Source organism: Peromyscus eremicus, chromosome 23 (assembly GCF_949786415.1).
Source record: "Peromyscus eremicus chromosome 23, PerEre_H2_v1, whole genome shotgun sequence".
Lineage (NCBI taxonomy): Eukaryota > Metazoa > Chordata > Mammalia > Rodentia > Cricetidae > Peromyscus > Peromyscus eremicus.
The window spans coordinates 24,201,979-24,215,558 of record NC_081438.1 but is presented as its reverse complement, the minus strand read 5'-3'; the positions used below and the strand labels follow the sequence as shown (position 1 = coordinate 24,215,558).

At 51.4% G+C, this 13,580-nt stretch overlaps 1 protein-coding gene across 2 annotated transcripts in view; it reads left to right on the top strand.

Annotated features, from left to right (window-relative positions):
• The first annotated feature begins 7,310 nt into the window (after positions 1-7,310).
• The window catches only part of Clip2 (CAP-Gly domain containing linker protein 2), a 46,169-nt gene continuing 39,899 nt past the window's right edge, over positions 7,311-13,580 (top strand). For both annotated transcript variants that reach the window (XM_059248839.1, XM_059248838.1), the window contains exon 1: positions 7,311-7,434. In XM_059248839.1, the coding sequence (XP_059104822.1) occupies positions 7,311-7,434 (124 nt within the window). The remainder of the gene's footprint in view (positions 7,435-13,580) is intronic.

Sequence of the window (13,580 nt, the reverse complement as noted above, 5' to 3'; positions counted from 1 at the left end):
AAAAGAGACCTAGATCAGGTCCCGGAGAGCTGGAGTTACAGGTCGTTGTGAGGTGGGTTCTGGGAGCTGAACTCAAGTCCTCTGGAAGAACAGCAAGTGCTTTTAACTGCTGAGGTGGCTCACCAGCTTAGTTGTAACAATTAAAAAACAAGCAACTTATTACTACCGTGTGTGTGCGATCGTGCATGGTGTGTGTGCTCGTACACACTCAGGTATCCTGATGTGTCTTTGGAGGTCAGAGAGCAGCTGGTTGGATTTGGATTTCTCCTTCCACCTTTGCTTGGGTTCTGGGAATTGAACTCAGGTCACCAGGTTTTTTTTTTTTTTTTTTTTTTTTAATATTTATTTATTTATTTATTATGTATACAGTGTTCTGGCTGCACATATCCCTGCAGGCCAGAAGAGGCATCAGATCTCATTACAGATGGTTGTGAGCCACCATGTGGTTGCTGGGAATTGAACTCAGGACCTCTGGAAGAACAGCCAGTGCTCTTAACCTCTGAGCCATCTCTCCAGCCCTGGTCACCAGGTTTTTTAAAGTCAACTTTATGCTGACTATAACCTTACCTACAAAAGCCCACATGATGCCTCCTACCTGTAATCCTATCGCTCAGGAGGTAGAGGCAGGAGGATCAGGAGTTCAGACAGTGAGTTTGAAGCCAGCCTGGGCTACATGAGACACTGTCTCAAAAACACAAAAGCAAAGTTGGGCCAGCTGTGGTAGTACATGGCCTTATCCCAGCACTGGGGAGGCAGAAGCAGGCAGACTTTTTTGAGTTCGAGGCCAGCCTGATCTTTTTTGGGTTCCAGGACAGCCAGGGCTACATAAAGAGACCCTGCCTCAAAAAACAAAAACCAGCCAAATAAACAAACTGACCAACAACGTTGGCGGTTGGCTGTGGGGGCGGGATGCTGGTGGTCTGTCCTCCCTGCTCAGTTTTCCCAGCCTCAGCCACTCCCCTCCCTGAAGTCAAGTCTCGGTGGTGTCTAGTTGCCGCCTACTCCGCTTTCCCAGAGCTTCACACTGGTCTCTGCTGCTGCCACTCTCCACATGGTGGTCTGGCTTCTTGGCCCTCTCAAGGGGGCCCAAGACCCCAACCGGGGTCCTCACCCCCCTTCTGTGCACATCACATGGGCTTGCCCGGAGTTAATGCAGCTGTACAAGTATTGGGCCTGGCTCTTCCCAGCATCCTGCTGCCTAAATGACCCTGGTGACCAGGGGAGAGAGGAGGGAGGAGGGTGGGGAGGCTGGGGAGCTAGGCAGATGGACTCCATCTCCCTGGTTCTCCCAGGCCTGAGGCCCAGCTGCTTGGAAGCCTGGAAGTTGGCAAGACTCACCGGGAGGGACTGTCCCCGCCTTACCCTTGCTTGGTGTGTCTTCTTCGGCTGGGAGGTCATGGACTCGGGTGACCTCTCAGTGACCCACAGCAAGCTGCCCATGTTCCCTGACCCTCAGCCAGATGCAATCAGAATGGTGTCCTGGGCCCATAATCTCAGCACTGGGGAGAAAGAGGCAGGAAGTTTGAGACCAGCCTGGGCTATATGTCAAATACCAAAAGGAAGGGGTTTCAAGCTGGTTCAGCAGGTGAAGGGGCTTGCTGCCAAGCCCCAATGCCCTGAGTTCAATCCCCGGAGCCTTCTTGTGAAAGGAGAGAGAGAAACGAACCCCCCACCCAGTTGTCATACTTCACACATGGAGCATGCATGAAAACCCTCTCCCCCCCCCCCCCAATAAATATTTTAAAACTGAAAGAGGAGTCTGGGCATGGCTAGCCTTGGTGGTAGTAGTACCTTTATCTCCTGGCAGAAGCACCCTGTGAATGAGTCAGGGCCAGGGGTGTGGCTGGACTTCTGGGCCAGGGTGCCTGTATCTTGGTGCCCTCTTTCCTGCCCCGGGGCCACATTACCTCTGAGGAGCTGGGCTTTCCACTGCTCCACTTGGCATGGTTTCCCTCTCTAGGGCAACCCCAATTCACTGGGTCAGCATCCTGGGCCCTGTTCCCCCTGACGGAGCTGTGGCCAGTCGGTCACCCCCAGGCAGCTGAAATGGAAACCCTGAACCAGATAGAGCTCGAGTTTCTTTCCAGGAAATGGCAGTTGAGGGCAGCGTAGAGGGGCCTGTGGCTCCGGCTGGACCTGAGTTCCCAGACAAGGCCTCTCTGTGCACAGAGCCCGCTGGAGAGTTGTGACATGGGACTTGTGAGCTGCGTCAAGGATCTAGGGATGCTCCTGGAGTTACATCTTCTCTTTCCCAACTCAGGCATCCGCACCTGTCCCACCCAAGGCAGCCACACTTAGATCCCAGCTTTTGTTTTTTTATTTTATTTATTTATTTATTTATTTATTTATTTATTTATTTATTTATTTGTTTATTTATTTGGTTTTTTTGAGACAGGGTTTCTCTTTGTAGCTTTGCGCCTTTCCTGGAACTCACTTGGTAGTCCAGGCTGGCCTCGAACTCACAGAGATCCACCTGGCTCTGCCTCCCGAGTGCTGGGATTAAAGGCATGTGCCACCACCGCCTGGCTTGTTTTTTTATTAATTAATTAATTAAATTAATTATTTATTACTTAATTATTTTTTTTGAGACAAGGTTTTTCTGTGTAGCCCTGGCTGTCCTGGAACTCACTGGATAGACCAGGCTGGCCTCGAACTCATAGAGATCCACCTGCCTCTACCTTTCGAATGCTGGGATTAAAGATGTGCACCACTAAGCTGGTTTATAATTTTTTTAAATTGTTTTTGTAGCCCAGGCTGGCCTCAGACTCACTGTGTGGCTGAGGATCACCCTAAACTTCTGATCCTCCTGCTCCAACCTCCCAAATTTTGGGATTGCAGGTGTGCACAACCAGGCCTAGTTTGTGCAGGGCAGGGGATCAAACGCAGGGCCTCAGGCCTCCTCGGGCAAGCACTTTAGCAGCTCAGCAACTCTGTAACTCCCAGCGTGGTTATTTTTTTATTTTATTTTAATTTTATTACGTTTCGGTATGTATTTGTCAGTTCTGCCCTTTTACCATGTGAGCCCTGGGGATCCAACTCAGGTCATCAGGTATGGTGGCGGTTGTACCTGCTGGGCCACACTGCCTACCTGGAACTCCAGTTCTCCCTTCCTCCGCCTCTTTTGTGCTGGAGTCACAGTGTGCTGACCACGCCTGCCAGCAGGTCATAACTGCGGGACCTGTCACCTGGTTTCATGTCTCAAGGCTTCTTGGAGCGACACTGGGTTGGACCTCAGGCTGCATAAGGTCTTACTTCATGGCTTCCACCATCCATCGGCTGTACCGTGGCCAGAGGCCAGTGTCTCACCATGGCACAGCTTTCCCAAGTCCCCCACCCCTCACCCCCCTACCCCACAACCAGTTCTCTGTCCCAGAGCAGGGCTGAGTCATAGAGGGCCAGCTCAGCCCTTTGCCTCCTCTTCTCTTCCTGCTACCACTCTCCCCTCCCCCCTCCCCCTTCCGGTCCCCTCCAGTCCTCCTGGCTGGGATAGGCTGGAACTGGCTGAATGCCGGCTTGGTTCCTTTCTGCCAGCTCCCTGCTCTCTTTTGTTAGTTGAAGCAAGCGGGCGCTGTCCCTCGAGGTCAGGGTCTTGGAAATATTGTTTTAGGGCAGGGCCACCGGGCTGGGAGGTAGGGAAGGGTTAGCTCTGGGGCCACTTCAGCGTGGCCGGCCGCTCCACTGTGACTTTGATGGAAACCATGAAATTGATTTTTATCTTTCTAGCTCCTGGCTCTATGAATGTGTTCTTTCTTATTTTTTTTTTTTAAAAAATTACACTTTATTTTTGTGTGTGGTGGCGTGTGTTGCATGCACATGTGGAGGACAGTTTGCAAGAGTTGGTCTCTGTTACCATGTGGGGCCTGGGGGATTGAACTTGGGTCGTCAGGCTTGGCAGCAAGCCTCTTTCCCTTCTGAACCATCCCACCAGCCTCCGTTCTTTTCTTCTCTCTTCCCTTCTTTCTTCCCCCGTTTTACTAATCTCCTCCATTTCTCCCTCCCTTTCTCTCTCCTTCCTTCCTTCTGTCCTTTCTTTCCTCCTCCTATTTAATGTGTGTGTGTGTGTGTGTGTGTGTGTGTGTGTGGTCCCAATGCACATATATACACTTGTGTGTGGAGGTCAGGGGTCAACTCTGGATGTTGTTTCTTCTTTGTGTTTTGAGACTGGGTTTTCCCTGGGCTGGGGTCACCGAGAAAGCTAAGCTGGCTGGCCAGGGAATCCACCCATCTCTGCCTTCCCAGCACTGGATTAAAAGGCTACATCATTCTCATAGTCACTGTTCTATAGCTGTGAAGAGACACCATGACCAGGACAACTCCTATAAAAGAAAACATTTAACCGGGGGCTGGCTTACAGTTTCAGAGGTTTAGTCCGTCCATTGTCATCATGGCAGGAAGCGTGGTGGCGTGCAGGCAGACATGGTGCCTTCTAATCCTTCTCAAGTAGTGCCGCTCCCTGGTGACTAAGCATTCAGATCTATGAGCCTAGGGGGGCGCCGTTCACACCACCACCACGGTTATCACGCCTGACTCTTTACCATGAGTTCTGGGATTGAACTCAGGTCCTCATGCTTGTGGGGCAAGCACTGGACCACCCGAGACCTTTCTCCAGCCCTCTTTTTTCTTTTGCTAAGGTAGGCTCTCAGGACATAACCTAGGCTGGCCTAGAGCTCCGCCCTCCTGCCTCCGCCTCCTAAATGCTGTGATAACAGGTGTAACCCCTCATACCCAGCTGTTTCTGAACTTTTCTCAACTGGGAATATTCTCCTTGTAAGATGCCTGCTGTTGCCAGGCAGTGGTGGCGCACGCCTTTAATCCTAGCACTCGGGAGGCAGAGCCAGGCGGATCTCTGTAAGTTCAAGGCCAGCCTAGTCTACAGAGCAAGATCCAGGACAGGCACCAAAAACTACACAGGGAAACCCTGTATCAAAAAACCAAAAAAATGGGGCTGGAGAGATGGCTCAGTGGTTAAGAGCACTGCCTGTTCTTCCAGAGGTCCTGAGTTCAATTCCCAGCAACCACATGGTGGCTCACTACCATCCGTAATGAAATCTGGCGCCCTCTTCTGGCCTGCAGGTGTATATGCAGACAGAACACTGTATACATAATAAATAAAAATAAATCTTAAAAAAAAAAAAAAAAAAAAAAAAAAAAAAAAAAAAAACCAAAAAAAAAAGGGTTGGGGATTTAGCTCAGTGGTAGAGCACTTGCCTAGCAAGCGCAAGGCCCTGGGTTTGGTCCTCAGCTCTGGAAAAAAAAAAAAAAAAAAGATGCCTGCTACTTATGCAGCAGACTTGGAGATCGCCAGGCCACATCTGTGCAAGGTGTGGTATACACTTAGTAGGTGCAGCTTGGTGCACAGGTTCCTCACAGCACACAATAGGTTTGTTGGGATCATCAAGAATGGTAGGGAAACTGAGGGAGCCTCCTTTGAGAGGATTGTTGCAGGGACCTGGGGCCTGGCAGACCTTCATCCTCTCTGCATGGCTGTGGACATGCTCTCATGTGGGGTTTCCAGTCACGGGATCTGGGTCACGTACTCTGATAGGTGGGTTCTCAGAGAGGAGATATGGAGGTCTGATTTGAAGTTGCTCACGGTTCCCAGGAGGCAGAGTACAGACAGAGAAGGGCAGCGGACTCTCCTGGGCTCACCAGATATTTCCAGGGCCAGTGGTCCCAAGAGGCTACCTGGAAGAATGAAACTTGTTGGGACAAGTGTCCTTTGGGTGAGGTACAGCTGGTGGAAAAAAATTTCAAGAGCCCATTCTGATGATGTAGGCCTGTGATTTAGTTACTCGGAGTTTGAGGCAGGAGAATAATAAGCTCAAGGCCAACCTGAGCGATTTATACTCATTACCAAAATAAAAGGTGAAAAGAGGGTGGGGGATGTAGCTCAGCAATGAAACACTTTCCTAGAGCCCCTCCCCCCAGTGAGGGGCTGGGGTGTGGCTCAGTGGTAGAGCACCTGCCTAGAATCCCCCAGTGAGGGGCCGGGGTGTGGCTCAGTGGTAGAGCCCCTGCCTAGAATCCCCCAGTGAGGGGCCGGGGTGTGGCTCAGTGGTAGAGCCCCTGCCTAGAATCCCCCAGTGAGGGGCCGGGGTGTGGCTCAGTGGTAGAGCCCCTGCCTAGAATCCCCCAGTGAGGGGCCGGGGTGTGGCTCAGTGGTAGAGCACTTGGGCAGCATGTGGAAGACCGTGGGTTATTGCCTACTTCACAAAAAAACAAGCGAACAACTAAAACACCCACTGGCTGCTGAACACATGACTGAGAGACATTCTGAAATACCCAAGCATTTCTGCCAAGAGAATTTCGTATGGATTTCTGGATTAGCGCTTTTCCCTTCCCCCACTTACGTGTGCATGTGCTTGTGTGTGTGTGCGCGTGCATGTGTGTGTGTATGTGTGTGTGTGTGTTTCCTTATTCCTTATCTTCCTTTCTCTGCCCCCTCATCTCCTTCTCTCTTTCTTGGCTTTTTAAAGACAGGGTCTTACTATGTATCCCGGGGTGACTTCAGACTTGCAGCAATCCTCCTGCCTCAGCCTCCCAAGTGCTGGGATTAAAGGGGTGAACTGACAGCTTTTTTTTTTCTTTCTTTTAGATCTTTTTTGGTGCGTGTGGTGGTGCCCTTCAGATAGGTGTAGGCCAGACGCACCCGTGGGCCTAATGGAGGGGAGCACCCCGCTCTGCCTTCTGTGGTGGCCTGGTTTACCAGCTAGCTGTCCCCTGCGGTCATAAGGTGATCTCTGCAGCCTCGAGCAGCCACACCCAGGCAGCCCCAAAGCAAAGATCTCATCTCTGTCTGTAAATGGCCTGGTGTAGTGAGGCTTGGTGAGGCACACTCGTAATCACAACACTCAGGAGGCTGGCTTAGGATTGGAAGATCCAGTCTAGGAGATATAGTGAGACTCTGTGTCAGAAAAAAACAGATCGAGGGAATGGAGGGCCCGTGCAGCACACACAGAGCCCTGAGCTCCATCCCTAGACCCGAGTAAATCAGGTGTGGTGGCTAGCATCTGTAACACCCACACTCAGGAGGTGAAGACAGGAACTCAGTGTCTTTCTCTACTGTGTGAGTTTGAGGCCAGCCTGGGCCACATGATACCCTATCTCAAACAAAACAGAGAGGGAATACTGGCGTCCTCTGATGGGCCTTGGTCCGTTTCAGGACCACTGGGACCCACAGCCACCTTCCCACCTCCTAGTGAGGACATTTTGACTCCATCCCTCTTGTGTTCTGTCCACAGGTGACCAAGGATGGCAGGGAGGATGTGACCGCCATCTGCCTTTCGTCTGCCCTCCTCGTGGCAACCACCATGCAGAAGCCCAGTGGGCTGAAGCCCCCTGGCCGAGGGGGCAAGCACTCGAGTCCCGTGGGCAGGCCGTCCATCGGGTCAGCTTCATCCTCGGTGGTGGCATCAGCCAGTGGCTCCAAGGAAGGTATGTGGGGCCGAGAGCCGGAAGGGGGAGCTGCAGCCTGGAGACTTTTCCTGGGGAGACAAGAGCAAACGTGGATCCCACTCAGCTAGGACATCAGCAACAGAGCAAAATAAGGATTCCACCGAGTCCAGCATGATGAGCCTGTGAATTTCCTGGGGTCACTTACAGGCGTGTGGGTAACTCAGAAGTAGCCCATGTCACTCACAGGGCTCAGAAATTCATTGGGTAGCCCAGGCTGGCCTCAGGCATTCAGTGAGTCTCTTGCCTCCGCTTCTTAGGCGCTAAGAGTACCGATGTGCGCCACAGTGCCCAGTTTATGTGGTGCTTGGAATGGAGCCCGGTGCCTTGGGCATGATGGGTAAGCCCTCTACCCACCGAGCTACATGCTCAACTCCAACGGCGAGATTTTAAACCACAAGAGATCTCTGAGGTTTTGTTTGTTGTTGCTGTGATAAAATACCCAGGCGGAACTTAAGGGAAAAAGGTTGGGTTTGGGTTCACAGTTCGAGAAGTCCCTCATGGTGAGGAAATCCAGGTGACAGAAATTGGAAACCGTTGGTCATATTATCACCCATAATTAAGAAACAGAGGTGCATGAATGTTACTGTTCATCTCTGCTCAGGACTCCCTGCTCAGGGAATAGCCCCACCCACTATTAAAATGAGTCTTCTTATATTGGTTAACAGAATCAAGGTAATCCCTACAGGCATGCCCTGTGAGATGGCCTGTCTCCTGGGAGATTCTAGATTCTCTCACATTGACAGTTAACACTATCATAGAGAGTATACTAGAATCAGAAATAGTTTGGTTAGTTTTCGAGACCAGATCTTAACAGCTCAAGCTGGCCTTGAACTCGCGTCCTTCCTGCCTCATCCTCCAGTGCTGGGATTACAGGTGGAGCCACCACACCCAGCTGGAGATTCTTTCTGTATCTTTTCTGTTGACAATGTTGATGGTTTCTTCCTCTTCTTTTTGAGGAGTACCCAGAGTGAGAAACATCTCCACACAGTCCCTCCTTGCATTTCACTTCACCCAGCAGTATAGGATCTTATAGGATCTGCATCTCATTGGATTGTCCCAGAGGTTTGGAGTCCACCAACTAGAATACGGTGCAGCCCAGGTTCCCCTCCAAGATGGCAGATCCCCTCGTACTCATGGGAGGCATTCCAGAAGAACCTAGGAGGGCGCACGCCTTTAATCCCAGCACTCGGGAGGCAGAGGCAGGCGGATCTCTGAGTTCGAGGCCAGCCTGGTCTATAGAGTGAGTTCCAGGCAGCCAGGGCTACACAGAGAAACCCCGTCTCAGAAACACAAACAAACTAAACAAGGAGCTGGAGGTGGAGGTGGAAGTGATCCTGCAGAGGGCTGGAATGGTGGTGTAAAAGCCCGAACTTAATTTGAGGGGGGGGTGTTGTGCAGAAATAAGACCCATCTTGGGGCTGGGGGATGGCTCGGTTGGTAAAGTGTTTACCACACAAGCATAAGGGCCTGAGTTTGGACCCCCGGCACTTGTGGGAAAACAGGGCCTGGCAGTTCAACTAAAGGACCCCTGGGGCTTGCTGGCCAGCCAGTCTAGCTGAACTGGCCAGTTCCAAGTTCAGACAGACAGACTGACAGACCCTGTCTCAAAGAATAAGGTCGAAAGTAGTAAAAGGAGATACCCAATGTGGTGGTTAGTTGTTGTTTTTTTGTTTGTTTTTCCTAGACAGGCTGTCCTGGAACTCACTCTATAGCCCAGGTTGGCCTCGAACTTACCGAGATCCACCTGCTTCTGCCTCCTGAGTGCTGGGATTAAAAGTGTGCACTGTCACCACCACCACTTGGCTTGGTGGTTAGTTTTAATTGTCAACTTGACACGCTCTAGAATTTCATGGCAAGAGAGCGTCTCATGGGGGATTGTCTACATTGAATTGGCCTATGAACTTGTCTGTTGGGGTTATTTTGATTGTTCTTGGACCTGGGAAAACTCAGCCTGAAAGTGGGCAGCACTGGTCTCTGGTTGGGGGCCCTGGACTGTATGAGAGTAGAGGAAGCCAGCTGAGCATTAAGTATGCAGGCATTCCTTTCTCTCGCCTCTTGATTATGGATGTGTTGTGACCAGCTGTTCAAGTTCCCGCCTTGACTTCGCTGCTGTGATTGACCATGACCTGGAACTTCGGAACTAAAACTTCCTCCCTAAGTTGCTTTTGGTCAGGGTATTTTATCACAGAAATAGTAACTACGACACTCAGTACTGACCTCCAGCCTCCTCTGCATGCAGACACCATGTCCGTGCACGTACAACATGAATATGTACATACACAAAGACACATCTGTGAAAAGGATTGGAAGCTGAGGTTGGGGAGGTATCAGAGATGAAGGCCAGGGATTCAGATGTCTTTCCAGCATGGGAAGAGCTATGTAGGGTGTGGCCTAGGGGACCCCCGAGTATATTAGCTTCGCCGTGAGCATAGACTGCTGACAGGAAAACCAAGCCAGAGAGCAAATGTACAGTCATCCAGGCGAAGGATGCATGCTCTCTGCCTGTCATGGGGAGGCCACAGGGCCACTGTCCTGATTCAGTACTCAAGGGTCATTTCCTGGGCGGAGCTTGAGGGTGCTGAGTAATGGTAGCGTTGAAAAACTGCTTTGTTGGGCTAATGAGCTCAATTCCTGGACCCACATGATGTAGAGAGAGAAATGACCACGCAAGATGTCTTCCAAGAACTATAGCACACACCCCAAACCCCAACTCCCAACCTCAACCCCGGTGTGCGCACACAACCAACAGCATATATACATACACGTAGCAACAGACACGGAATTCCAGGAGCTGAGTGAAGGATGGCTCAGTGGTTAAGAACACTTGTTCTTACTGCTCCTGCAGAGGACCCGGGCTCAGCTCCCAGCATTTACACGGTGGCTCACAACCGTCTGGAACTCCAGTTCCAGAGGATCCAGTGCCTTCTTCTTCTGGTCAGACACTTGGACATACATGGTGCACATACTTATGTGCAATGAAACACCCATAGGCATAAGATAAATATTAAGGGCCTGGAGAGATGGTTAAGAGCACTGGCTGCTCTTCCAGAGGTCCTGAGTTCAATTCCCAGCAACCACATGGTGGCTCACAACCATCTGTAATGAGATCTGGTGCCCTCTTCTGACCTGCAGGCATACAAGCAAACAGAATACTGTATACATAATAAATAAATAAATATATACATACATAAATAAATAAATAAATAATAAATCTTTTTTAAAAAACATTTAAACACAAAGAGACCAGATTAGCCACAAGCTCCCCGTAGGCTTACTCCAGCAGAGGTGGCTCTGTGGAACCCGGGGGTTGGGGAAGTGTACCAGCCAGCCTGGCCCTAGGCCAGGACGTGACCTTCAGGGAGAAAGGCCCATTGTCTTCTTCTGGGTTCTTTCTTCATTGGCTTTCCCCATCCAGTGAGGCCCCATTTTCTTTTCTTTTTTTTTTTTTTTTTCCCTAGTGTCTGGGATTTAATCCAGAGCCTCACACATGCCAAGCCGGTGTTCCACCACTGAGCCACCTCTCCAGCGCCTCACAGGGGTGGGGAGACTTCTAGGCAGGTGCTCTACTACTGAGCCACACCCCAAGTCTCCCACTGGGTCATCTGAGGCAAAGGCTCTACCGTAATTTAGGGTGTCAGTGCCAGGAGCCATGGTAACTAACAAGTGCTAGGGATAGGAATAGGAGAGCCCAGGAAAACAGTTCCTGTTCCTGCTGGCCCTTTAGGTTCCCGGCCACCCATGGGACTGGCCTTCTGCTCTCTAAAGTGATGGAGGAGGTCCCAGGCATGGTGGTACATTTCTGTAATCCCCAACACTCAGGCTGAAGCAGGAGGATTGTGTGATGAGGGCTAGCCTGGGCTAAATATTTGATATTTAGCCTGGGCTAAATAATTGGTCTCAAAAAATAAACCAACAGTGTCTGGAAATGTAGCTGAGTTGGTAGGGTATTACCCAGCATGCACGAGGCTTCTGGAGTCCGTCCTCGGCACTGTGTAAACCAGATGTAATGCACATCTGTCATCCCAGCCTGTGGGAAATAGGGGAAGGGTTAAGAGTTCAAGGTTATCCTTGAGGCTAGCTCGGGATATATGAGACCCTGTCTCAGAACAGATACATCAGTCAATAACACAAAGCGTTGAGGAGACTGGGACTCTGCGGGGGACTCCCAGGACGATTTGAGAGAGCCATGTGTGAGTTGGCGCCTGCCTTGGGAAGCAAGGCTGTGGCTCCCTCCCAAGGCATGATGTCAGCTTTGGGCAGAGAGGGTCTGGCACGGGAAACAGCCTGGATGGATGCCACGTGTAGCAGAGAAGGTCTGTATTGGTACCCAGAAGCATGACACAGGATGCAGCAGGGTCCCAGGGAAGAGACTTCAAGGGCAGATATCTCCCTGGAATACAAGTCGAGGAGGTTTCATAGGTGGGCGGGTGTGGAGCTAGGTGGAGGAGCGTGGGTAGGATGGAGCACCCCTGGAGGATGCTCTGGGGAGGCCCTGTCAGCGGGACCCAGGATGATGTTAGCATCTGTCCTGGGCTGTGAACAGGAGAAAGGGGTTCATGACTCCAGGCGCCTGCTGGGTGTGGCCTCCACTCTGTTCTGCGCTGGGTAGGAAGGTTCTGTTGGGATGTATACGGCGGCCTTTCTCCAGAGTCTCCTTTTAGTCTTGTGTATGTGTGTGTTCATGTGCCGGTGTACATGGGAATCCAGATGTGCATAGCGCAATGCAGAGGTCAGAGGACTGCGTAGGTGTTTGTGTAGCTTCATGGTGAGGGTTTCTCTCTTTCTTTTGGAGATAGGCTCTTACTGTGTCATCTTAACTGGCCTAGGATTCACAGGAAACAGGATCTCCTATCATCTCCCTGTTTACACCAGGTTAGCTGGCCCATGAGCTTCCAAGGATTTTCCTGTCTCCATCACCCTTGGTGCTGTCCAAGCTCTGAGGTGCATGACCATGCCCAGCTTTACCTGGGTCCTGGGGATTTGAACTCAGGTCCTCGTGCGTGCATAGCAAATGCTTTACCACTGAACCACAGCCCTAGCCTCTGGAGTCTCCTCCCAATGCACTGCCTAAGAAGTCCCTTCTGGCCCGTGGGAGATGTGCTGGGAAGCTGGGAACCTGGGATTGCCAAGCAAAGAGTATGGCCACAGACAGCCCTTGTGCTCTGTCATTCAGGCAGGCCTGGAGTGACTTTCCCGGTTGTGTTTGTCACCTACCTGTCATAGCATTCATCTTGTCGAATTTGAATAACCCAAAGAGATAGTTCATCCTACACCACTGAGCCACACCCCAGCCCCTCGCTGGGGGATTCTAGGCAGGTGCTCTACCACTGAGCCACACCCCAGCCCCTCACTGGGGGATTCTAGGCAGGTGCTCTACCACTGAGCCACACCCCACCCCCTCGCTGGGGGATTCTAGGCAGGTGCTCTACCACTGAGCCACACCCCAGCCCCTCACTAGGGGATTCTAGGCAGGTGCTCTACCACTGAGCCACACCCCACCCCCTCGCTGGGGGATTCTAGGCAGGTGCTCTACCACTGAGCCACACCCCAGCCCCTCACTGGGGGATTCTAGGCAGGTGCTCTACCACTGAGCCACACCCCCAGTCCCTCACTGGGGGATTCTAGGCAGGTGCTCTATCAATGAGCTACGTCTGAGCCCCTCAGATGTATGTTTACTTATTTTAGATATATTTGTCTATTACTTATTTTACATGCGTAGGTGTGTAGTATGCATGTGGTCGGGCACACATGCCACAGCAGGTGTGTGGAGGTCAGATGACAGTTTGTGGGAGCTGGTTCTCTCCTTCCACCGTGTGGGTCCCAGGGATTGAACTCAGGTTGTCAGACTTGGCGGCAAGTGCCTCTAAGCCCTGACTGTCCTCTTGTTTTGAGATAGTTTTCCTGTGTAATCCAAGTTGGCTTAGATCTGTGGCAATCCTCCTGCCTCACCCTCCTGGGGACTGAGGTATGCTTGCTCCTCCACTCCCTGCTCATCACTTGAGTGCCTAGTCTGAGATGTTGTTTGAATCACTGGAGGACCAGGCCTGTTGCCCTTAACTACTTTCAATCAGCCAAGGTCAAGAACGTTCCTTCAAGGCCGGCTCCTCCACTCCCTCCCCTGACCA